This window comes from Globicephala melas, chromosome 2, assembly GCF_963455315.2.
Source record: "Globicephala melas chromosome 2, mGloMel1.2, whole genome shotgun sequence".
In the NCBI taxonomy this organism is placed as follows: Eukaryota; Metazoa; Chordata; class Mammalia; order Artiodactyla; family Delphinidae; genus Globicephala; species Globicephala melas.
Window position 1 is genome coordinate 140829257 of NC_083315.2, and position 26204 is coordinate 140855460.

Consider the following 26204-nt stretch of genomic DNA (forward strand, 5'->3'; position numbering starts at 1 on the left):
TCCTGCAAAGTGGCCAGCCTGGCTGGAGCCTCACCTCCTTGCAGTTCTGCAGGAAGTTCTGGAGCTCCAGGTTGTCTCTCAGAAGGACTGAGGCCTCCTGCGCCTTCTCGTCATTCTTCCTGTGCCTGGAAGGGAAGCCGGAGCCACAGTCACGATGGTGCTGTACCACCACCCTACCGGGCCCCGTGACCCTAGGGGCGGAGGGTACCTGTCCTCAATCAGCTGCACCTTCTCCTTGATCTTGTCTGAGTAGAGGTTTCCTTCAGCTACCAGCTTGTTTCCAGAGTCCACAGGACTCAAAACCTTATCCCGGTTGTTCTCCATAGACACCAGGAATTCCTCGAACTTCCGGATCCTAGCCTCTGCAGCTTCTAGGGAGTCTGGGGGCTCCAAGTGAGCCAGAGTGTATTCCTGTTGAAGCAAGTTTCCAGAACAGGCATGAAGACAAGCTGAGGAGGCGGGGAGGGCACCCGCCAGGCAGGCGCACCGTGTGCAGCCATGCAGGTGACAGCATGAATGGTACCCCCTGGAGCTGTGGAAGGAAGGAGCTCCCTGGGTCTTGTTCCCCACCACCACTCGGGGGCATCTGATCAACAGGGTGCCTGAAGCCACATGGAAGGGTAACCACCCAGGGAAAAATTCACTTCACTAGCCTCTAACCGGCCCAAGAACAAGACGTAGCCTGTGACACGGGGCTGGAAAGGGCACATGATGAGGAACGAAGAGGACTGTCCTCCGAACTAGTGGCTAGAGAGAGTCCAAGAAAAGCATAATTTGGTCCCTGAGCCCTGTTGCAGACTTACGACATAAATTCCCTATTGCCCTGAGAGATGCCCCCTGGCCCCTGGCCCTGAATGCCTCGCCCTACCTGGTTGCTGAGGATGGCTTCAGCCTGCTTGGCATCCTTCTGGAACTCCTGGAAGCCGAGGCAGTGGGTGAGGGCATGGCTGCGGCTCTCCCACATCCGGTGCAGGGCATCCCAGCCCTTATCCAGGCCATCCAGCCGCTGGCCCAGGAGCAGGTACTCCGGGTCCGTCTGGCCGTGGATCACCTTCTCTCCGGACGCCTTGACCTGCTGGTAGCTATTCTGGTGCCTGTCAATGTCGTCCTTGATGGCCGCATGCTGCTGCAGGAGCTGCTCGGCCTCTGGGAGGGACTCAGGCATGTCCTTGGAGGCCACGTCCTTCTGGGCCGTGGACAGCCAGGCCTGGAAGGCATCCAGGTCCTGCAGGAAGGCCTGCAGCAGGCTGGCTTCCCCCAGCGAGGCCTCCTGGCTCTTCAGGGCTTGCTGCAGGGCCTGCCACAGCTCCTCCACATACGCCTGCCGCTGGCCAATGTCCTTCTTCAGCTCAGGGTGTGACTCCATCAGCTGCTGCGACTCCTGCCGCAGGGCATCCACGCGGGCATGGATGGCGGCCACGTCACGCTCCAGCCCCGACAACTTGCGCTGGATGGCGATGACGCCTGTGAGGTCCCGGCCCAGGTCCTTTGTAGACTCCACCACCTTTGTCTTGTCCATCACCCACTTGCTGGTCTCCTCGCAATCCACACAGTAGCTGTGCACCCGTAGGGCCGAGTCCACAGCCTCCCGTCGTTCCAACACCATGGTCTGGAATTCCTGCCACCTGCCAAGGGAGACGGGGGACACAGAGACACCGTCTTCCTTAACGCTTCCCACAGGGTGTCCCTTCCACATTTAGAAGGGACACCAGATTTCCCTTCCAGAGTCTCTCCTGATAGGCCTTGCACGCTGAAACAAGTCATCTATCCAACAAACTGTCATGAGTAAAATATGTTTATCCAATTTTACTCAAGACAACATAACTGCCAATCAGAGCTTTCCATCAGCAGGAGGTGAGCTGTGATGTTATTCCAACCATCAGTAAAGGAACATGATGCTCTGTATGGAAGCTCTATATGTAGTTGAATTTCAGGCAAACATACAGTTTCCCCAGAGTTTGAAAAATACAAGCATACCTTGCTTTATCGTGCTTCGCTTTACTGTGCTTCACAGATATTACAGGGTTTTTTGTTTTTTACAAATTGAAGGTCTGTGGTGACCCTCTGCTGAAAAATCTATCCCTGGCATTTTTCCAACAACATTGGCTCACTTCATGTCTCTGTACTACTTTTTGGTAGTTATTGCAATATCAAACTTTTGCATTATTATATTTGTATGGTGACTTGTGGGCAGTGATCTTTGATGTTACTATTGCAAAAAGATTATGACTCCTTGAAAGCTCCTATGATTAGCATTTTTTAGTGATAAAGTATTTTTAAATTAAGGTATGTACGTTGTTTTTCTAGGCATAATGCTTTTGCACACTTAATAGACTACAGTATACTGTAAACAACGTTTATATGCACTGGGAAACCCCCCACATTTGTGTCACTCTCTTTATTTTGATATTTGCTTTATTGGGGTGATCTTCAACTGAACCCACAATATCTCCGAGGTACACCTGTCATGAAAATAATTAGAAACCTCCCATTATCAACCTCAAGAAGCTTTAGGACACAGGGTCCCAGCTTCCCCAGAGGAAACACACAAATGCCTAAGACCAAGTTCCAAGTGCCCAGGGCCTAAGAAAAGCCACCATGGTTCTAAAACAAAAGAGTCCTGGTGAAGAGAAGGAAAAGGAAGAGGAAGGGGGAAGGAGAAGCTGGGATTATAATTAAAACATCATCTTAACCTTCAATGTGCAGTCTGGAATGAAACTGGGGAGGGTGCAGATGTTGGGCAGATGTCCTGGGGTTGGCCTGCAGCCCACAGTAAGCTTCTTCTAAAGAGCTGCCCATTAGCCTGGGCCCAGACCACCAGGGACACCTCTCGTGGACCCAGGTTTACTCATCCTGCATCACCGTAATCTAGATGCACACGATAGTATGCTGAACACACACTCGCTAATTGAGCCTAACTCTCTTGAATATCCACAATGTATAAGCATTATGTTAGACTTTGGGAGGATACAGTCATAGCTAGACTTTGCTCCACGGAGTGTATGGGTTAGAGAGAAATTAAGACAAACTCACCAAAAAACGATAGTATAAAATACTACGTACATAGCGCATACCAGGCAGAGAGGACTAAGGGAGCTGTGAGGAGGGATAATAGCAATCTCATGGTGGTCATCTGAGCTGTATTTCAATGGGCAAACCTCCAGTGCCTCCACGGGAGTGATCTATTTAAGGATGGGGCCCCGAGTAGCTCGCTCATCTTTGCGGTCCCAGCACCGGGGGATGGAGGTGGAGACAGGAGGCAGATGGGCTGGGCAGAGCCCACTGTGGGCGTTCCCAGGGTGACCGTGGCCGCAAGTCTAGGGGTGGAAGACAGGCCTGCAAACAGAAGTGAGAGATGGGCCAGGAAGAAGGATCGGGAATTCCGCGAAAGAGAGAGAGAGAGAGAGAGAGCGCGCAAAAAGAGCCCAGAGGAAGGATTGGGAATTCCAGGAAAGAGAAGAGGGAGAGTCCAGATGTGAAGTCCCTCAACTCTGGGTAGTTCTGTGCCTGGTGCGTGGATGCGGCTGAGGCTGGACCTCAAGGGAAAGGAGCAGAAGATTTCCTCCAAGGTGGTCTGAAACCACTGTGAAAGGACAGCAAGGCACTCCAGGGCTGTGAGATCTCCCGGCTCCGTCCAGAAGCCACAGGAGAGGGTCTGGTGGTGCCCCTGGACAAGTGGCTCCATGGCGGTTTTCCAGACTTTTCCTGGTGGGGCCTCACTGCAGCCACCAGGTAGAGCCCACACAGGGGACAGGGTGAGGTTTGGGTCTAGTCTACCTCCTGAACCCCCCTTCCCCTCCACTGCACCATCTCCAAAAGGAAGGCAGTTGATAGAACTGCTCTAGGCAGCACTGGCCAGACCATGTCAGGAGTCCAGGTTTGGTCCCGGGCCCAAGATTGTTAAGAAAATGTTGGTCAACTAGAATGCATGTGGTGGGAGGTAATCACACATTCAGTAAGTGTTTGAATGACTCATGTGTGCCGAGCCTGGCAGAAGATATTTCAGTTTTGTCCCCGGTCACTCATTCACTGTGTTATATCACACAGCTACCAAGTGCCAGGCCCTGTTCAAGGCTCTGGGCATGTAGCAACGAACAAAGCAAAGTGCTCTCATTCGAGTGGGCAGAGACAAATAAGTGTTTAATCCATCAGGTGGTGACAAGTACAATGGAAAAAATGAAAGCAAGATAACAGGATGGAGGCAGAGGAGCTGGATGGGAAGGAGGTAGTGATACTTTGAATGGGGTGGACAGTGCGGGCTGCTCCAAGAAGCTGACACGTGAGCTGAGATCTGAGCGAGGGATTAAGGCAAGTGGCTATTGGGGAAAAGAATATTCTGAACAGAGGGAACCTCAGCAGCAAAATGCTTGGTGCTCAGAGCACTGTGAACAATATATGAAGATACTGCTCTTCATTCGCTTACAGTCTAGTAGAAAAGTTCTTCGAGACAAAATTATAATACAAGGTAGAATGTGAAGCTTTAAGCCAGTCGAGGGAGGGAAAGATACTTTTTCATCCTGGAAACTGGGAAGGAGAGGAACCCGGACTGGCCTAAAGACAAGCATGATTTAGACTACGTAGTTGGAGGAGGATGCACTCTGTAGAGAGAACAGCAGCGACTGGGAGGCAGGACTGTGGATGGGGTGAAGAATGACAACTGTCTTTAAAAATACTTGAAGAGGGCTTCCCTGGTGGCGCAGTGGTTGAGAGTCCGCCTGCCGATGCAGGGGACACGGGTTCGTGCCCCAGTCCGGGAAGATCCCACATGCCACGGAGGGGCTGGGCCAGTGAGCCATGGCCGCTGAGCCTGCGCGTCTGGAGCCTGTGCTCCGCAACAGGAGAGGCCACAACAGTGAGAGGCGCGCGTACCACACACACACAAAAAAAAACCTGAAGAGCTATCATGTGGAAGAAGAATCAGGGTAAGTTCCGTTATCTCTAACGGGCAGAGCCCGATTTTCAAAGAGGCAGATTTCCATTCATGATGAGATCAAACTTTCTACCCAAAAGGAGCTGCTCCCAAATGGGGTGTGCTACATGGGGACGGGGCGAGCTCCCTATGCTTGGAATGATTGTGCAGGATGCAGGCTGTCTGGGGTACATGGCTCAGGTACCTTTCGACACTCAGATGTCATGGAAAACCATTTTACCTTTTCACACCTCAGGTTCTCTCTCACCTGAGGATAAGTATCTTGGTGTATTACACTTAGGATGGTGTATGGCTTAGAGGTCTGTAAGATCATTCTCTGAGCATAACTCATCAAAGCAGCTGACAAGCTCTTCCTGTGTGTCGTGCACACGCACACACATACATGCACGCACATGCGTCCCGTTACCTCCAAACCTAAAAGAAGAACAAGGAGGCACCCTCCTCCCCGGCATAAACGTCAGATGACGGAGGACCCTCCTGAACTACAGCCCCTTTCTTCGGACGCTCAGATGATAGTGGCTCCAAAGTCACCCCTTGCCTCCTCTTAAGCCCCGATTGTGCTGCTCCTTTTCTTTACAGCTGAGTCTTCCCTAACCCCACCTCCCAGGTTGCCTCGGGCAGAGCAGGGCTCAGGCACAAGTGTGGGGAGAGGGACCGGGGTAGTGGGGAGATGGCGAACACGTCCCATTGTGCGTGTAGGACCCAGGGGAACAAACAGGACACAGGCGCATGCTCTGTCCTCAGAGGTCCTCAGGGAACTCGTGGCCATTGCACCCTGTACTGAAAGCAGCCCCTCTCCAAAGCCTCCTCAGGGCCTGTTTTTTGTTCTGGTCACGAAGCGTGCTCAAGGCTTGCTGCTAATTCTCCTCTTCATTCGAGCCAGTCTCATTACCAATGCTACATTTTGGTGCCAGCAGGAGCTTTTTTTAATGGACAGTACTTCAGAGCTCTCAGAAAGCAATCTTCCCTGCCTAAGAACGTCCAGGGAAATGCGACATGAGTACCACATGGCCTGATTCTAACTCTGGATGCACTCAGGACATTCGCTCCATCACTCAGCACATGCCCGCCCCAGGCACAGCATTCGCAGCTCTGTCAACAGGTCTCTCTCCCTCCCTGGGCTGGTCACCACACAGCTCTCTCCTTATTACTGCTAAAGCTCCAGTGTCAGAAGGAGACTCTGGCTGAGTGAGGCAAGAGCTCAGGGTACAAACCTGGCAGTGCATAGCAGGCATCCTGACTACTGGGCCACACCCCCAAGGCTCTGTCAGGTGTCGGGAGAGCCCTTAGCCCCAAGCCCTACCCACACCCCACCTGGTATTCAGGTGGTCCTGGGCCACACCTCCAAGGCTCTGGGCCACACCCCCAAGGCTCTGGGCCACACCCCCAAGGCTCTGTCAGGTGTCGGGAGAGCCCTTAGCCCCAAGCCCTACCCACACCCCACCTGGTATTCAGGTGGTCCTGGGCCACACCCCCAAGGCTCTGGGCCACACCCCCAAGGCTCTGTCAGGTGTCCGGAGAAGAAGTCCTTAGCCCCAAGCCCTACCCACAGCCCACCTGGTATTCAGGTGGTCCTGGCACTTCTTCACTTCCCCACTGCGTGGGTGGCTGCTCTCTAGCAGGCTGTTGGCAGCAAGGTTCACGCCATCAATCTGAGCCATCAAAGTCTTCATCTCCTGGTCCAGTATATCAAACCTGATGTGGACAGAGAAAAGGAGGATTGGGAAGGCAGCAGCGGCCAGTCTCCAGAACGTGTAGCTCTTGCTTTCTCCTTCCACCTCCTAAATACATTGACCAGGTAAGAGGGGAGAAAGGTGTGCTGACACACCCTATTTTCTGGTTCATGGGTCCAGTTTCATGGTTTAGCATTTCCTGGGTCAGGCTGGGAGAAAACTGGTTACTTATAAGACAATTGGCTAAACAGAGAGGTTTATGGGAAAATGAGGTGTAGGAGGTGTTAATCGCCACAGAGACTACCTGCCATGCCTCCACTGCCCCAGCTGCTGCTCATGGACCCTAATTCCACTGCCTTGACACCTGGACCTGAAGGATACCTCCCCAGCCAGGTGCTCCATCCCTGGTAGGAGAAGGCAGAGCTGCTGAGGGGAGGGGCACCGTGTGGTTATGAAAGCTGACTCTTCTGAGGTAAGAGCCCAGGTCCCTCCAGCATCAGCGTGGGACCACCTCGGCATGATCGAGGAGTGACTTCTTTTCCTCAACTCCTTGGATCCTGTACTCAGGATGATGGGACGCCGCACAGACTGGGGGCACGCCCTCCCATGCCAGAGTGTTGATGGAATCGGAATAATGGAAATGAGAGTGGCCTTGCAGACTGGTGATTTACAAACTGGTCTCTGTGGCCCCTCGGGGTTCCGTGGTTTAGGGACTGCCAAAGAAAGCTAGAGCTTGTGGGATCCAGCCTCTCGCGCCCCCTTCACCACAAGCACTCCACTTTCCACTGTGTTATATGTCAGGGGTTCCATCTACCATTCAGTTGAACAAAGGCTGCTGTAGCTGAAAAGTCATCAAACACCTGGACCAGAAAGAGCCCCTTTGTCTTATTTTGAGGAAGGTCCCAGGGGGTGACGTACCAAGCGCCACAGAGCCAGATTAGAACTCGTGACTCTCAGTGCCTGGCCTCTGTGATCAAGGGCATCCTATGGCCTCTCAGAGACCCTTGTGGATCTGGAGGCTGTTCCAGCACTAGGAGCACAGACCGCGTAGGGGGAGGCGAGAGGGAAGGGCCGGCCCTGACCTGTGCTGCACGACCTCCAGGTCCTCCAGCGTGTCTGGGATGTCCATCTGGGCCAGCCACTTCCCCTTCTCGCCCATCCACAGTTCACAGGCATCCGTCTCCCCAAACACCGTGTACAGGTCCAGGGCATCCTGCAGCCTCTGCCGACGCATGTCCGCTTGGGCCACCACCTGCACGTAGAGATCCCGGAGGGCCTGCAGCCGGTTGGTCACATCTGGGGAATCCCGAAACTCTTGGGGGAACCCCTTGGCCTGCTTTTCCAGATGCTCCATCACCCCGCGGTTCTCCTCTAGCTCCTCCATAAAGTCCTTGTGCTTCTTGCCCAGGGCCTGTGTGGCCCCTTCATCCTGCCCCACATCTCCCGAGAGCAGCCGGTGGGCATCTTGCAGCCAGGCCTTCAGATCGTCCGCATCGCCCTGGAACTGAAAGAAGTTCTCAGCGTCCTGGAGGTTCTTCTTGCGGAAGGCAGCCAGCTCCTTCAGCTGGTTCCACTGGGCAGACACCTCCTTGATCCGGGCCTCGATCTGCGGGTGCCCAAACTCCTTGCGTGCAACCATGCCCTCAGCCTCCTGGAAGGTCTGGTCCAGGTGGGCGTCCAGCCCGCGCAGCTCGTCCTCGAAGGCCTTGTGCTTGCGCTGCAGGATAAGCACACTGGTCAGGTCCTTGCCATAGTCCAGGGAGGAGTAAATCTGCTCCTTCTCTTTGATCCAGCTCTCGGTCTCATCCATCTCCCAGAAGAACTTCCAGAGCCGCTTGGACTGCTCCAGCTGGGCCTTGCGTCCGGCTGCCGTGTTGCTCAGCTCCTCGAAGCACTGCTCCAGGTGGCTGACACGGTCCTGGATGACCCGGGGGTCGCAAGGCTGGTACCCTGGGAGGAATGGGAGGAGGGAGGACAAAAAGGGTAAGGGCTTCATCTGAAGGGCAACCTTCAGATCAGGTGCCAGGCTAGGACCATGTTGTCTAGAACCTGCCATCTCACTGGGGCTTTGGGATTGGACGCAGGGGGTCCCAGTTCCCAGTTGCTTAGAGGACAGGCTTTTAATTAGTTCTTTTTAATGAATTCCCACAAAAAATTCAGGAATAAGAGAGGTTAAAAGTTGGGTCAACTCTCACTAGAAATGCACAATGTAAAATTATTTTTAAGAAGAACCAGGCACAAATTTCAAGATGATTCTTCAAAGAGGCAGTGGGGGTCACCTATCTGAGACCAGAAGCTGTAAACCTAAATTGTCTCTGCCATAACTTGAACTAGCAGAGAGAATGAAAGACGGAGCATGCCTTCTTGGTTCTTATAAATCCTTCTGATTATAGATGGCCAAAGCAGTTGCCTGTCCTCTGAAGAATTTTGCTATCCCTCAAACTTCTTTCTTGCACCATTAGTTGATGAAAGAGGCAGAATTGTACAACTAGATTTATCCAAGCTGGGGTGCTGGAGTGCTGAGCCAGAGGCCTCAACAGGAAAACACCTGTGGCCTCACCTGGCTCCTCAGTGAACTGAAGAGTGGCTGTGATGATCGCATTCACTTTGTCCCCTTGGATGGCGATGTCAGCTTCCATCAACTTGTGTTTTTGGAGCAAGTCCTCGACCTCCAACAAGTGCTTCCCGAACTCGGCAGACAAGAGGTGAGCCTGGCAAAGAGGACAGATAAGGTAGAGGGAGCGAGGAGAGGTGAAGAAACCCACTCGCTAGGAGAAGACCCCTCTGAAGGGAGCGTCCGTGGCGTGTTGGGGCCGGGATGAGTCAGATGCAGCTGGAAAACGGCTGCTGCTCAGCGGGAAAGAAGCTACAGAGCAGGAGTTCCCACTGGGGATGCCCATTAAAATCATTCAGGGAGGGCTTCCCTGGTGGCACAATGGTTGAGAGTCTGCCTGCCGATGCAGGGGACACAGGTTCGTGCCCCGGTCCGGGAGGATCCCACATGCCGCGGAGCGGCTGGTCCCGTGAGCCATGGCCACTGAGCCTGCGTGTCTGGAGCCTGTGCTCCGCAACAGGAGAGGCCACAACAGTGAGAGGCACGCGTACCGCAAAAAAAAAAAAAAAAAAAAAAAAATCATTCAGGGAGCACCTTTCAGGAGCTCAAGCCCTATACTCAGTCTCCTATGTGTGTCCCTGACCTAGGGCCTGGGCATGTGTATTTTTAGAAAGCTCTGTGGTCAGTCTGATGTGCATCCTCAGTTGAGAGCCACTGCGGTAGAGGGAGAGGAGACAGACTTCTTGGTGGCTATGTGCCGGGAGGTCTGGGTTCCCACCAGAGTCAAATCGTGATTACCCAGAGCCTGATTCTCCAGGCTCCTGATGGATGTCTGCGTCTTCTAGGCCCTGCAGGTTGGCACCTGCGCTACTATGAACCCCAGATTTCTTGATCACGGGGAATACAGAAGATCTGGGCTGGAGCAGTGTGAGCTAAGGCGTTGAGAGGCGGATGCAGCCCGATGCTGTGCTGCCTCGGATTCTCCACTCTGACTCAGGGAGGTGGGGCTGGGAGGTGCCTATGGAAGCACGCTCCCATTGCAGGGCAGGTGCTGAAGCCCCAGGCGGACACGGGGGTGGGGGATGGGGGTGCCTGAGCCCACCTTGATCTCGTCCATCCAGTCGATGCTGTGCAGCATATCCTGGAAGAGCTTCTGCAGGGCCAGCGTCTTCTCAAGCCTCTGGCGCCGGGACTGCAGCAGCTCCTGCAGGTAGCTCCACAGGCGCAGGACGTTGTCCTTGCGGGCCGTGATGCGCTTCTGGTCGTGGTAATTCTCCCGTTCCAGCTCCTGGGCCAGGTCCTCCAGGGCCCTCACCCGCTCCTCGTAGGCAGCTGTGTCCGTCTCAATGGCCTCATGCTTCTTCTTGGCAGCCTCCACAGCTGCCAGGTCGTACCCGAAATTATCCTGTCCCCCAGGGAAGAAAACAGGCAGCTCAATCAGGCTCCCCCTGGCTGGTCCCCAAACGCAGAGAAACAGCGGTTCCCTCCGGAACAACGGCTGGACGGGAAAGCCCTTTCCCAACGAGTTACTTCTGCCATCTTTTCCAGCCTATCTTATCAGAGCCAAGTTCCAAAGACTAAGTGTCTCACAAGAACCTTTACAAGAAGCTTGTGATTTGACTCACTGTGCCATCCTTGTGGGTAACACTGGGTGAATATTACTAACAGAGCTCTTTCACCACCTGCTGGCACTCACCACCCGGCCTTGTGCAGACCTGCCCGATTCTGGGCAGGAAGGGGCTTCTCACTAGGAAACCATGCAGCTGTACACGGATGGTTTACCCCCATGCTATCTGGGGTACATGCACACTCTCCAATTCTCTCAGAATGCTTGCTTTCTCCTTTCTGGATGAAAGGGGAAATTTGATTCCAAGCTCCAAGTGGGAAGGAACAGATGCTCTCAGGGAGAATCAGTCCCGGGGTCAATTTTCAGCTAGTGAAATGTGACACAGCCCCAGAGGCCAGAGTCCAAGGGGCATGTCTGACACATACGAGGTGCACTGCTTTCATCACATCCCCGGAGGACCCCTGAAATGTCAGCCTGAACTCTGGCTCTAGGTGACGCCACTGGCTCACGTGAGACAACTTTTGGGGCCATTTTTGGGTTGTGTGGCTCTTTCCTAAAGATGAGGCTTTGTCAGTCTGGGAGAGTTCCTTTTCAGATGTGAATCTCGATCCGCCCAGTCACAGGGAGCAGGGCTGCGAGACCTGTGGAGAGGCTTATCCTGCTGCCGCCACCGAGCGACCAGCGTGGGCTCCAGCCCTGCTGTCTACTGGGGGCTCTGGAAAGCTCCCCCTCTCCTGCAACCCCAAGTGCGGCCCCCTTTACCTGGGCCACAAGCCGCTGGTTTTCATTGAGCCACGTCTCTCTCATGGCAGCCTTTCGGTCAAAGCGCCGGGCCAACTGCTCTAGCTTCTCCTGCCGGATGAGCTCCTCCCTCAGAGCCAGCTCCCGCCGGTACTCAGCTTCCTCCAGGCTTTCCCAGGCCTGCACGAGGGGCAGAGGAGAGCTCTTGGGATTTGGGGGTCCCGACTCTTTCACCCAACGCTGAGGAGCCCACTGGCAAACCCGCTGCATCCCCATTCTTACGGCAGCTTTGAGCTGGAAATGTGCGGCTACTGCCTCTTTTTCTTTTTTAATTTTTTAAATTGAAGTATAGTTGACCTACAATATTGTATTAGTTTCAGGTGTCTAACAGTGATTCAATATTTTTATAGATTATACTCCATATAAAGTTGTTATAAAATATGGGCTATATTCCCTGTGCTGTGCATTAAATCCTTGTATCTTATTTATTTTATACCTAGTACCTCCCCTTCACCTATCTTGCCCCTCCCTCCACCCCTGAACAGGGTGCTGAATGGATGCTTGCTGGGTGGAGTCTGACCTCTCAGGGCTAAGCTCAGATAGCACCCTCAATAGCCAGGTGTGTCATTAATAACACCACAGAAAGTGGCTTGGTTTAACCCTATCCAGGGACCATTCCCTGTGCCCTTATCAGGAACTCAATCAACACACTGGCAACGTGAAATGGAAAACGTTGCTGTACCCGGTTGATGTCGGACACGAGTTTCCCATCATGGGGCGTGTACACTTTCTGATTGTTGGCTCTCATCCGTGACTGGAGGGTAAAAAGTAGGACTTCTAGATTCCCCTTCTCCTGAAACCTGTCAAGAAAAAAGAGGTAGGGAGATGAGTGTCGAGATTCCCACAGCCAGTTTTTTTTTTTTCCTTCTAATTTTCTGGTCAGCCATGCGGCACGTGGGATCTTAGTTCCCCGACCAAGGATCAAACCCGCGTCCTCTGCATTGGAAGCGTGGAGTCTTAACCACTGGACCACCAGGGGAGTCCCAGCCAGTTGTTCTTTTTTAAGTGAACATGGAACCCTGGCATCTTGGAGCTTGGATAGCAAAACACATTTCTCTTAAAAAAGTAAAGAGGATCTACATAGGTTTACTTACCTGTTAAAAGATCTATCAATCTATCATACTCGCCAGCTGAGATCTAATAGGGGATGAGTCTTTGCAACATAAACCAGAGAAAACAACTACTGCAGCATTTGCTTGTCATTTGCTTCCACGGAGGAATGGCTAACTGGACTGTTCTGGTAATTCCTATAGGTATCAAGTTTTACTAATCCATACAAAGAAACTCGTCCCTGTTCTGCACACAGTTGAAGGCTTTTGACTAGTTCTTTACTCAGTTTTTTGCTGAGTGAGTCAATAAAACCATGTATGTTCTTACGTGGAAGCAGCACTGTCCACGTAAGAAGATACTGCACCGAGAGCAACTTTCACCTGAGTACTAATGAGTCAGCTCTCCTGACAACAGTGCAAAAGCCCAGATGCTTCTGAGAGGGGAGGAAAGGCTAGGCTCCGGGAGGACGTTAGGGGTAGGAGATGAGAACCGGCAACAGGATGGATTTCTGGAACCCAGGGTCCAAGCTCCAGGTAACTGGGTACTTTCCCATTTCTGCCCGTAGCCAAGTATGTACCCACTTCTACCTCCACCACGCAGTAGTCAGAGATCAGCTGGTAAGCAAGGTCCCCACCCTGAGGCCAGCCTAATTCATCTGCCTGCGCACAGGCCCTGCAGGAGGGCTGTGGCCTCGAGCACTGTCTACGCAGCCAGGAGATGCTACCCCTGTGTGCAGCGCCTGGTAGACTCACGGGGCACGTTATCTGTATTGGATTTAGGACTTTAAAAGTGGGTTAGTGTCAGGCCAGAAATCAGATACTTGTTTATAGTACATCCTAGACTCCGTGTCTCGCCTCTCCCTGCTTGCCAGTCATGAATGAATGAGCCGGGGAGGAACCACCGATGGTGGTTACCACCGATTAGCTAGAAATCTATTTCTGGGGAGCTGGCCAAGCTAAGGGCGGGCGAGCTGGAATGCCCCGTGTCTGTGTGGGTGTGCGCGTGCACGCGTGTGCACAGCTGTGTTTGCACGTGCCTAGGTGCACGTAGGCCCTGCACACGCTGGAGTGAAGCAGAGGTCCCGAGAGGCAGACTGAGTGCTCTGCTAATGGATGAGCAGTGACAGACGGGAGAGAAAGAAGGATGTACTCGATGATCAACAAGGCCTCATGTGGAGAGCTCTGGGGCTGTGGATGCAGAGGTCATTACCAAAGAACAAACCCGCAGCTCAGTGCACAGAAGAGAGAGGAACTTTCCAGCACATTCTTTAAAGATACCCTGAAGTCTGAGATTTCACTGCTGCTCCCCTTCAGGGATCTGGGAAAGTGTTTCTTTGGCTATGAGCCAGGGGTTACTCAATGCCCACTGCCTGTAGGCAGACGGCTTGGGAGCAGGGAGACAAAACGGGATGAAGTAGGTGACAGATGGGCAGATCTCTAACCTCCAGGAGCCGCCTCCCGGATTCCTTCTCCAGGCCCGCCAACCTCCTGGAGGTGGTTTCTCGGCCGTGATGCCCGCCCTCCCGAGTGCCCAGGCCCTTACTTGGGCGGCTTCTCCACGGTGCGGTAGGTACTGAAGGCCTGCAGCTGCTGCTGGACGCCGGTCAGGGAGTTGGCGAACTTGCGGCTGTTCAGGACAGTGATGGTCTGCTCGATCCAGGTGAGCAGGTCTGAGGCCAGCCCGCTGTACTTTTCAATCATCTTCTCGGTCTCAATGGCGTGGTCAATTACCTAAGGAATCACTTTGTGACTCATCCTCGTCAGAAGGGCGAGGACGCCCGTGAGGATGCCGACGGGGACCACAATCGAGGTTGTCCTCCTCCTTGCGAGCCCTGGAGCGTTTACGTTGGGTTTGTTCCCTGAGCCCAAGACCACTGCTGAGCAGGGGGCCGGACTGGAAGTGCGCCGGCAATGTCAGGAGGGACCTGGCTGTGCTCGGGACGGGAGCAGCTCCCCCCTCCCGAACCCTGTAAAAGACTGGAAAGCTGTCTGTGCTTTCCAATCCAGCCGCCAGAGAGGCCAAGGTCCTGTTTATTTAAGAGTGGGTATTAGGGATCGAAGGCTTCCTGGCATTGTCTTTGCTAAACACCAGTGCACGAAGATGAATGAGAAACGGTCCCTGCCCTGGACGGGCAAAAGACCCAGCCGGGGAAAGGACTCCGGCACGAGGGTCCGTACAGTGGGGTGGCTCCCCTGTACAGTAGGCTGCGGAGCCTAAGAGGCTTGAAATCACAATAAACTAACAGGTAAAGAGCCTGTTTTGTTCCTGTGGGAATGCTTACGAGACATGGGTCTGCAGGTGGAAGGTCGGCTCAGAGCTAAGGGCTATGACCTTGTTTGGGACAGACCAACAACCTGTGTTGGAATTCAGCTTGGGAGCCATTAACCTGGTAATGCTTGGCTTCAGAGGAAGTTGGTGGGGGGTGATCTGCACCCTCTCCCACAGCTGGGGTCCAGACACAAAGCTCTTAGGGTAGAAAGGGAGCATCTCAGTCAAGGCCTGTGCGTGGCAAGCAGGGAAATGGTGACACTCTGGTTACGCAGCAGCTCAGTACCTTGCCAACGCGCTTGCCCTCCACTGCCAGCACCTTCATCTTGGAGAAGTAGTGGTAAAACGCCACCACGTAGGTGATGATGGATTTCTCATCAGGGTTTTCTGTGAAGACATCTGCAAGGGGAAAGGGTGGGCTCTCAGGACCAATTGCAAGTTGGAAATGTCAGGCTCAGGGGGTTCATCTCCCTGTGTCTCCAGCACGAAGTTCAACTACAGGCACCAAGTGACAGGCGAGAGTGGAAGAGGAATCGCCTGTGATTTTAGTGAGAGGATGAAATCCATATTAGGACCACAAAGAATGAAAGAGGGGAAAAGGATGGAAAGACTACAGTGGGCCCCCAATCAGGCAGGGGAGGTGTCAGGAACCAGCTTGGGTCTGAAGAGCAGGCCGGAGCGGAGCCCTGGCCCGGCCACCACGCCCACGGCTCTCCCAGCACGGCCCACACTCCTCCGGGCGCCCTGACGGTCTCGTGGGCGCTGGCTCACCTTCAGGGTCGAGGAGCGGGATGATGCCCAGCTGTCGCTCAGCCACGTCGAACGCGTGCTCCAGGTTGTGCCGGGCGTTGGAGTCCTTCAGCTTGTCAAAGTCAATCAGGTCGGGCCTGGGGACGAAGCCAGACTGTCAGAGGGCAGGGGGCATGGCATCCCCACCAAAAGGGCAAAGCCCCTGGGCAGACGCAGGCGGGTGGCTGAGCCGGAGAAGTGAGAGGAGGAGACGGGACAGAGGAGGGAGCTGTGTGAGGAAGGGGGATTTAAGGGAGGCAGGATGCCGAGGGTGAGAGGAGAAGGCGCCACGGCTGTACCATTCCTATGACGCCTACATGTTAAGTGCAAGGTGTCCCAATCCCCCCAGGGCTCCCTGGCTCCCACAGGGGTTCCCGCTCCGCTCCCCCTCTTACCGGTGCTTGTGGATCAGGGCGTTGAAGGCTAGGCCATCCTTCCAGCTGGAGGTGAAGTTGGTGACATTGACATGGGGGTACCTGCATCCAAGAAAAGCATTCAGAGCTCAGAAACAGATTCTTCTGGGGTCCCTACAAGTGTGTGAACCCAGGGCCAACACCCAGGAGAGGAGTGGACCTTCCTGAGCCCCTTCAACAAGAAGGCAGCCGTTAAGGCACACAAAGAGGCCCCCTCATCAGGTGGGCCCAGGAGACTCTCGCCCCCAACAGACCCCACGGTCTGACCCAGGCAATCTGGGGACAGAATCCTGTATTCAGGGCCTGTAAGAATCAGGTCAGGATAGACTGGGCATCAATACATCCAAATGGATGTAGTTCTGGGTGATGGCGTCTATGTCCCTTGGGGACGGCAATGCTTGGGAGGCACGGGGGGTGGTGAGGGACATGGTAGTGGCTGGTCCCCAGGGCATACCCTGCCGTCTTCATCTGACACCATAACAGCAATGCATCCTTAGCTGAGCGTGTCTCACGACCTTCCTGAGTCTGGACAACGATATCCTGAATCTGTGGGCACAGCAACAAGAGAGGGAAGACTTAGATTTGCATCTGACCCAGCGCCTCCCTGCTCTCCCTGGAAGGCCTCCTCCGTCCTTCCTCCTCCGTAGCCGTCCATCCGGTCGCCAGCCCTGCAGCTGCCCCGCAGCCTGAGGCCCCGGGTCCTGGAGGCCTGTTTCCCTGCCTTGGTCACGTCAGAGGAGACCGCTCCAACTTGAAACTCTAAGGGGAGGCCAAGAATAAACAGCAGGATGGCCTCATTCCTCCTCAGGAGGTATGATACCACCTGGGCCATGGAACGGCATGAATGTTGGAAGGTGCTGTATTTTGATGATAGCAGCTCCTCTTGCCTTTTCATCCTCCCCAATTCTGCTGTTATTACCGTTTCAGCGTACACACCCTCAGAGAGTGAGATTGGACACCCAAGACCACTTGGGTGAGATCTTCAGGCCGGGAGTTGTGTGTTATCTTCCTTCTCCCTGCCCTTCCCTCCTCCAACTAGGTTCTTTCTGTCCCCAGACCAGCAGGTGGAAGGCTCTGCTTTCCTCCCCTCGTGCTTTCTAAATTCCTTACAAATAAGCGACCTTGAATTTCAGGGTGGGAAGAGAAAAGCTTCTGAGTGAAAAACATAAAAGCAGATCTTCTGCACTCTTGCAATTTCTGAATCAAACTAGTTAAAAAACCAAAAAGTGACACATGTGGGGGGAAGGGGACGAAAGTAGGTCTTCCAGCCAGATCTCAGCCCAGCCACTAATTTCTATCCTCTCTCTCAAAAGACTACGCTATGGACTGAACAGCTCATCCTGAGCTTCCGCAACTTGGCGATGCACAGGATGGTTTCTCCTTCCTATAAGCATCGTCCCACAGGACGGGCTTCTAGCCTCCCAGAACGTGCAAACACTCGCACTTATTCACCATTTTCTAAGATTCCCAAACCCAGTCTGGCCCAGGGAAGCTCCCTGCACCCCCTCTGGCCCCCGGGAACCCACCTGGAAGCGGAGGATGATGGTCCAGATGAGGCCCAGGACCAGGCGGTGGTTGCCATCCACGATGTCGTGGGAGCCCATGTTCTCCAGGTGCACACGCTGCTCCTTCAGGAACTGCAGGGCCTTGTCCACATTCTCCAGGCAGTGGATGCGCATCTTCCCCTTCGTGGGCTTTGGCTGAGGGACAGCATTGCCCCGTGGGCATGGAAGAACCTCATGGTCACGCCTGGACCAGCTCCGGTCATCAGCAACCACCCTCCATGCCAAACTCCAACTCCCATGCTCACTCCCTGACACTTTTCAACCCCATCCTTTCAGCAAAGTTCAGAGGCTCCCTCTCTTGAGCACCCAGAGCTCTGCAAGTGGGCTGCATCAGTACTGTTCCTGGGTCTAAACAAAGGCTTCTGAGTGGGTGATAAGTGGCATTCAAATATAGTAACACAACAGGTAGTTCGTTGAGCACTTACTATGTGCTAGGCACAGTTCTAGGAACTGTTTATTGCTGATTGGTGATAAGAGTGGCTTTCAGTGTGGTGACTGATAATGGGTCCATTTTGCCATCCAACCTCCTCCCTCCCCACCCCCAAACGGCCTCGGCCAAAGCTCAAGGGGCCCACCATTGATGAGTAACTGCATCATCTGAAGGTTTCTTAGCGGTAACTCTCTAGTGGGGTAAGAGGCATTCTTTAACTTCAGCCTGGAGTTGAAAAGGCAACTGATGAATGTGGTACCTTTCATTCAAACCCTGAGGTCTTAGGCTACTACCTCAGGTACAGGTATCGGTTTACACATGGGGGAAATGAGGCAAAGAAGATCCTGCCTCATAGGCCCAAGGTCATAATGGAAGTAACTGAGCAAAACATGAGTCTTGATCTGGTTCTCCTGCAGGGGCAACGTTACCACCGGGTGGGTTACAACTAAGAGGGCCTGTGATAAACTTCCACTTGTTAGAGTGATGGATACACAGGAAAATATCTTTCACACTTTCCTCCTCGTTCCAAGAAGGAGGCAAATTTTTCCAGCTGGGTAATGGGATATGTCTTAGCCTGCGCAAGGAGGCTGAGGGTGGGCCCACTGCAGGCCAGTCACAGATAACCAGGTGCCAAGAGGAGACAGTCAAGACCTCTGCATGGCTTCTGGGAGGAGCATGAAGGGGTGGGAGTGGCCAGAAGGAGGCAAGAAATTCTGAAATGCTTCAGCAAAATTAACAAATGTTTTGATGATATATTAGATGGAAAGCCAGGCATTTATGCTGGGACATATTTAGATGAACACGTTCAGAGAACCCAGTCAGCCACACGGACACCTCACGTCACTAGTACTGAAACCTCCCAAAAGAATAGGGAGAAACCCTGGAAGGCCATGAGAACTGGAGAGGCCCCCAGACCATGTCTGTCCTGAAGAGGGGACAGAGCACCAGCCACTGGGCCTGGGGAAAGGGGCTTTACCAGCATCTCTCCAGAGAGCACTTCCAACAGCCTGATAAGCATCCTCCCATCCCGCAGGTCCTTGTAGAGGTCAGTGATGCGGCAGGACACGCGCGCCAGGTGCGAGTTCACCCATTTTGTGAAGGTTTTCTTCTGAACGACTTCCCGCTCATCTGGGTGGGGAGAAGAGCCTTGGGTGAGGTGCCTGAGGTTGGCAGGGTCCATTTGCAATGTGACATGGGGCTGAAGGTTTTTCACCTTAACCCCAGAGTTGCCCCATCCCTGGCAGAGGAGGTCAATGTATCTATTCCATCCCCTTCTGAGGAGCATCTCTGACCAGAGTGTAGCCTTTTGGCTTCACAGGTCCACGTGCCATGACTGGGGCAATGAAGAGGTAACTTCCACCACCATGGTATCAAGACACCCCTAGTCCAGTCACCTGCTTCCCTGTGCGCACCTGAATGCCCTGGACCACTGGGCCAGCGAGCTCAGAATTCAATGCCAGGTTCACCCGTCCACCCATCCAACAAATATTCCCTCTGCCTAGAATGCTCTCTCTCGGACCCTCCAGCCCTCACCCCATTCACCTAACTCTTAGTCATCCTTTAGGAGTCAGTGGAAACAGTGCTTCTCCGGGAAGCTTTTGTGACCTCTCACCTAGGTTCTGTCTCTCCTTGTGTGCCCCGACCCCTGCATCTGCATTTCTCATTACTCTCTCCTCATATTCAGATTAGTTGAAAGTCTGTCTTTCCTGCAAGCCTGCAGGCTCCTTGAGCCCAGAAAAATCTCTCTGTCTTGTTCACTTCTAGATCCCCAAGGCCTGGAGTCTGGCACACAGTAGGTCTCCAGAGCTGCACTGTAGCTTACCATGCGGAGGTTTATTCAGCTCCTACGCCAGGCCTACTGAGACATAAAAGAACAAACTGCCTGCCCTCAAGGAGCTGCTGGCAGGTGGAGGAGAGAGATGCGCATGGAAACAGTGAGATCATGTGGAATGTGTGATCCATGTAGGCTGAAGGGTAGTGGGGGCTTGGGCTGGGGGCTGTGCATGGCACTAAGCTCTCCTTCGCTCCCGCAGAGTGGCAGGCAGGATTTTCCATCTTCAGACCCGGGAAGCTGACACGCCACCCCCAGCCTAAATCAGCCTCAGACCAAACCAAGCTTCCAGCCCAGGCTGTACCAGTTCGGGTGGGCTACCTTTTTTTTTTTTTTTTTTGGTGGTACGTGGGCCTCTCACTGCTGTGGCCTCTCCCGTTGCGGAGCACAGGCTCCGGACGCGCAGGCTTAGCGGCCAAGGCTCACGGGCGCAGCCGCTCCGCGGCATGTGGGATCTTCCCGGACCAGGGCACGAACCCGTGTCCCCTGTATCAGCAGGCGGACTCTCAACCACTGCGCCACCAGGGAAGGCCTGGGCTACCTTTTAACACCTCTGTTAAAATATATACAGGGTACTGTAAAATAAATGCTGGTACCTATATGGTTAGGGCTGGGAAGCTTGATCAAGATGCTGGAGAGAGGACAGAGGCTGGGATAACAGAAAGAATGGGGACAGGGTGAAAGAGAGAGAGAAGAGGGGCAGAAAAGATAGAAACAGGAAGAGAAGTTTGCTTTAGTGAACAGTCTGTGGCAACCTGCTTCTGGGCACCCTTGCGGAGGATTCTAGGCAGGAGATGACCAGGCTATGTGGTCATGGGCCTGGTCCCTGGGGGGGGGGCCATGGAGGGTCCCTGGGGAGAGTGTGTTCAGGTTGGTCACAGCCAGGGCAGACTCCGAGCTGTCCAGCCAGGGGAAACTGTAGGTGCCGTGGGAACAGGCTAAACGTCTGCTCAGCTGAGCCCAAACTGTGGAAGGGCTGGCTTCTTAAATTATTAAATGTCTGACTTAATAACAACAAAAAGAGGAGCCCAGCCAGCATGGCCTCGAGGGTATAAGCCTGGCAGTTTCTGAGGCTCACAGCATCAAATTCCTTCCTACTTCATGGCTATTTTGGTGTTAGGAACTCAGACCCTTTATTCGCTTATTCATTCATTCAGCAATTGTTCACTGTACAGCTGTTAGGTGCCAGGCTCTGGGAGGAGGGGGAGGCAGCCAAGGACACGAAGGCGCCCCCATCCTTGACGCAAACTCCGTTATAAATATGATGAGTGCTGGAGTCACATGAAAAGAATTCTACGGAAGCCATCTAAATAAGACTTCCAAGAAGAGCAAAAATACTACTAGTGACTCTACAAATCTGTAATAAATATAAAATTAAAATGCCACTTGTTTGTTCTGGGCCTCTGGGCAACGTTTCAGGGGGAAAAGCCCCCTTACTCTATTGGACCACTTCCCTGATTTCAAGGACTGCTTCAGCAAAATGTAACTAAAGTTCTGATGATATATTGGACGGAAAGCAATTGCATTTATGCTGGAGCATGTTTAGATTCAACAGAGCCAGCCTCAGTCCCACGACGCTCTCCCTAGAGACCGGATCTGTGCTGTAAGAGGCTAACCCTTCCAACCGGTGGTGGAGCTTTGTCTAAGGGGCTGAAATTTGTTGCCCCTCTAGAGGTAAGTGTCTCAAAAAGTCAAAGTCCTTTCTTCCCATCTCCTTTTCTTGTCTTTAAGAATCTAAAGAGTTCATTATGTGGGTCTGAGACCTGTTTATTTGTGCTCAGCAAAGGGTAAGGAAGAGCTGGGCCGTGGAATTTAATTCTAGGCTGCCGGGCTGGCACACACATCGGTGCAGATGTAAATCACCCTTAGATCTCTCCAGTTCTCAACACACAAATAATGCTCCCTGGGCCCCCAAATGCTGGAGCTGCAGGTTTAGAGCTCAGGTAGGAGGCCTCCTGGCTGCATTTTACTTGAAGGCTGGGGTGCAATTGCCCAGGAACCCCAGTATCCTAAAACAGTCTGCAGTGTTGAGACGGGGGAAAGGTTCTGCGAGGCTCATGACGGTCATAAGGAGAGGAAGGCCCAGGGGTGGGGATTAATTTCCATCAGCTCATAGCCCTGGCTGCTCTGCATCGGCTCGCTCAGTGCATCCACTCCCAGCAGGCACTCAGTGGAGCGTTCTGAGTGCAGGAGAGGCGGGAGGCCCGGACTGTGTGGACAGGCCACGGAGGCAGCTGAGCATTGGGCCTGCTGTCCCCAGGAGACCTGGGCCATCCTGCAGGGAACCGCCGTGGAAAAGAGGCCTCAGCAAGGCCCTGCCATGGGCCAGGCCTTATTTCCAGAGCCCTAACCCTGCCAGTGAAGGGGAAGCGGGCAAGTCCACCAGCACGGCCTGAATCAAAGCTACCAGAACCTCAGAAAATACTCACATCTCTGCAACCATCAAGCTCGGGGCCTCTCCATTGCTGCCTGTTCCTCTCCCCTTTCCTTCCTAGGCTGTGGCCAGCCTCCTTCTTCCCTACAAAACTCCCCTTCCTCTCTGACCAGCTAGCTAGAGTCACTGTCTGGATATTGTGACCAAGTGCCCTTTCTTTTATGTCCCCCCTTCAAAGGTTTAATTTAAGGTCAGATAAACCCAGCAAAACTCAAGTGTTTACCCACTAATGAGTTCGTACATGGAAAGTGCTTAAAACAGTAGCCAGCACACAGAAAGAAAGCTTGAGGTAAACATTAACTATCACTGTTATCACTGCTGCTACTATCGTCACTGCCTATAGGGCCCAGATGCTGCAGGGAGCACGAGGCAGGCTCACTCTCCCCAAGGGCCTCGCAATCTAGTTGAGGAAACGAGACACAGACCCACAAATAGTTTTGCAACCACACAAGAGATAAAGGGCAGTTCATTTAATAATACAAAGGCTGTCGCAAGGTAATATTGGATTAGTTACCAGATAAATGGCACATACAATAAATGGTCAGGGGTGAAAGAGGAGAGAGGTCATTTCCAATTGGGACACTCAAGGCAGGGCTCGTGAAGAAAACTACTTTGCACAGGCAGAAGGGGAAGGAGAGGAGCCACAAGATGGAATGCATAAAAGGATGGAGCTTGTTCAGGGGTTGTTGACTAGCTACAGGTAAGAAGAAAACATGTGGAAAATAGCTTTTATATCGGATGTGGAAAGCCTTGAAGGAAAAGCTAAGAAGTTTAGATTTAATCCTAGAGGTAAAAGGAGACACTAAAGGGGTGGCAGGATCCTTTCCTGAAATAGGAATTTGGAAAACCCCCAATGATAATAAAAAGACAAAACATTTCAGCTTAAATTTTAAAACAATTGTGTAAAATCCATATAAATCTAAAAAGTCTCCCAAGGCGCACCAAAGATTTGAACAATTGGAAAACTCACACTCAATTCTTGAATAGGAAAACTCAATATCATAAAGATGTCAATTTACCCTAAAGTTATATATTTAATATTATTTTTAAAATATTTATATTATATAATTTAAATTTTGGGGGAAACTAGACAAATGATTAGAAAACTTATTATAAAAATAAACAAAAACAGGGTTCCTTGCTGGCGCAGTGGTTGAGAATCTGCCTGCCAATGCAGGGAATATGGGTTCGATCCCTGGTCTGGGAAGATCCCACATGCCACAGAGCAAAAAGCCCGTGCGCCACAACTACTGAGCCTGCGTGCTGCAACTACTGAAGCCTGCGCACCTAGAGCCCATGCTCCACAACAAGAGAAGCCACTGCAATGAAAAGCCCGCACACTACAACAAAGAGTAGCCCCCACTCGCTGCAACTAGAGAAAGCCTGTGCACAGCAACGAAGACCCAACACAGCCAAAAATAAATAAAATAAGTAAATTTATTAAATAAAATAAAATAGCTAGGAAAGTTTCAGAAAAGAAGAGTAATAAAGGGTAACCCACGTTCCCAGGTGTTTTTTCTAACAAATATTAAAGTATAGTAAAAAGTTATAATGATGAAACTGTGTGGTACTAGCATATGAATATATAGACACATCAATGGAAGAGAAATAGTCCCAAGTATATATAGGCATTTAATATCTGATAAAGGTGGCATGTCAAATATGAAGGGGAAAGATGGATTATTGGGTACAGGGTGTTGACAAAACTAGATGACCATCCAGCAAAAATTAAGTTAAATTCATATCTCACACTCCAGGATAAATTTCACTGTGGTCAAAAATAGAAATGTAAAAAATAAAACCATAAAAATACCAAAATCAATCATGATAGAATGTTTTTTTATAATGTTAGTGTAGAGAAGGGCCTTCTAACTCTGAAACAAAATCCAAAAGCCATAAAATAAAATAAAAGATTGAAAGTTCAACTGCATCAAAAAAAGTTCTGTGTGAGATAAAATACCATAAGCAAAGTCAAACAAGCAAGGAAAATTATCTGTAACTCATATCACAAAGGGCTAACTTACCTAGTATGGTAAAGAACATGTACAGATTAACGAGGAAAAGACCAATAATCCAATAGCAAAATGGACTAAGAATGTGAACAAAGAGTTAATAGAAAAAAATTATAAAAGTCTCTTAAATGTATAAAAAGTTGTCCAAGCTATTTATAATAGAAGTACAAATTACAAGTATACACATACACACAAACTTAATATACAGTCCTTAATTAGTTTGAACAAACTAATCATAAAAGACATCTTTGAGACAACTGGGAAAATTTGAATATTAAGTGGGTATTAAATTGTATTATGGAATTCTTAATTATATTAGGTGTAATAACAGAATTATAGCTAGGTGGGAAATGCTCTTGTTATTCAGATATTCATACTAAAGTATTTTGATAAATTAAGTATTCTAGTAAAATGTCATGATAAATCTTCAATTTACTTTAAAAATATCTCTACCCCAAAATGGACAAGCAAATATGGCCAAATATTAACAGTTAAATCAAGGTGATGATTCTTTGTACTTTTTCTCTACTTTCTTGCATGTTTTAAAATTTTGATACTAAAGGTCCAAAAGCGAAATGAAAGTACATCAAGACACTATGTTTCATTTATCAGATGCACAAAGATCCAAAAGTGTGATAAAATACCACATTGGCAAGGATGCAGGGGAAAAAAACATTCACACGTTGCTGGAGAGGGTATAAAAGGCAATTTGGCAAGACGGATCAGAATTACAACTATACGTATTTTTGGACCCAGTAATTCCACTTCTAGGAATTTATCCTTCAGATAGACATACATTTACAAAATGATCTACATACGAGTTAATTCATTGCATTTTTGGAAATAGCAGGAGATTGGAAACAGCCTAAATGTCCACCAATAGAGGACTGGTTAAATTAAAATTATATGTCCATACAATGGAATACTATATCTGTAAAAAGAATGAGAAGGCTACTTGTGTACTAATATAAAACTATCTTCAAGATACATTGGGTGGGGGGACTTTCCTGGTGGCGCAGTCGTTAAGAATGCAGGGGACACGGGTCGAGCCCTGGTCCGGGAAAATCCCATATGCCGTGGAGCAACTAAGCCCGTGTGCCACAACTACTGAGCCTGTCCTCTACAGCCTGCAAGCCACAACTACTGAGCCCACGTGCTGCAACTACTGAAGTCCATGGGCCTAGAGCCTGTGCTATGCAACAAGAGAAGCCACTGCAATGAGAAGCCCACACACCGCAACAAAGAGTAGCCCCCGCTTGCCACAACTAGAGAAAGCTCGCGCGCAGCAACGAAGACCCAATGCAGCCAAAAAAAAAAAAAAAAGATACATTGGGTGGGGAAAAAAGAACAATAAGGGACAATATATGGTGAAAAAAAAAAGCTGAGGAAAACAATATAGACCATTTGCTAATATATGCATAAAACATTCCTGGAAAGATACATGAAAAACTGGTAACACTGGCTGTGGGAAAAGAACTGGGTCTGGAGGACTGAGATGGGAATGAAACTTATTATTTGCCCTTTTGTATCTTTTGAGTTTTACCTACTGGGTGTCTATATTACTTATTCAATACAGAAATACACTTTTCTTTTCTTTTTTTAAAATGAGCCAGTTTTCAAGGCTCTATCTGTTTGTAGAACACATGGAAATATATTAACAATCATCTTTTTTTTTTTTGGCTGCGCTGCACAGCTTGCGGGATCTTAGTTCCCCGACCGACCGGGGATTGAATCTGGGTTCCTTGCAGTGGAAGCGCAGAGTCCTAGCTACTGGACCGCCAGAGAAGTCCCACACTTTTCTTTTTCTAAAGAAAATATTAAACTTTTTCTCACCCCCTTCTCCAAGACAGTTTAGTTCCTTTGTGCACCCCTGCGTCAGGGACTTTT

General features: G+C 51.2%; 1 protein-coding gene across 2 annotated transcripts in view; it reads right to left on the reverse strand.

The window, feature by feature from the left end:
- The window catches only part of SPTB (spectrin beta, erythrocytic), a 124099-nt gene that overhangs the window by 31762 nt on the left and 66133 nt on the right, over positions 1–26204 (reverse strand). For both annotated transcript variants that reach the window (XM_060294911.1, XM_030855218.2), the window contains exons 3-18: positions 19017–19168; positions 17572–17745; positions 16500–16591; positions 16028–16108; positions 15615–15730; positions 15130–15242; positions 14118–14305; positions 12208–12325; positions 11487–11645; positions 10260–10562; positions 9164–9314; positions 7686–8553; positions 6488–6625; positions 869–1625; positions 209–411; positions 35–125 (exon numbers count right to left, since the gene is read on the reverse strand). In XM_060294911.1, the coding sequence (XP_060150894.1) occupies positions 35–125; positions 209–411; positions 869–1625; positions 6488–6625; positions 7686–8553; positions 9164–9314; positions 10260–10562; positions 11487–11645; positions 12208–12325; positions 14118–14305; positions 15130–15242; positions 15615–15730; positions 16028–16108; positions 16500–16591; positions 17572–17745; positions 19017–19168 (3704 nt within the window). The remainder of the gene's footprint in view (positions 1–34; positions 126–208; positions 412–868; positions 1626–6487; positions 6626–7685; positions 8554–9163; positions 9315–10259; positions 10563–11486; positions 11646–12207; positions 12326–14117; positions 14306–15129; positions 15243–15614; positions 15731–16027; positions 16109–16499; positions 16592–17571; positions 17746–19016; positions 19169–26204) is intronic.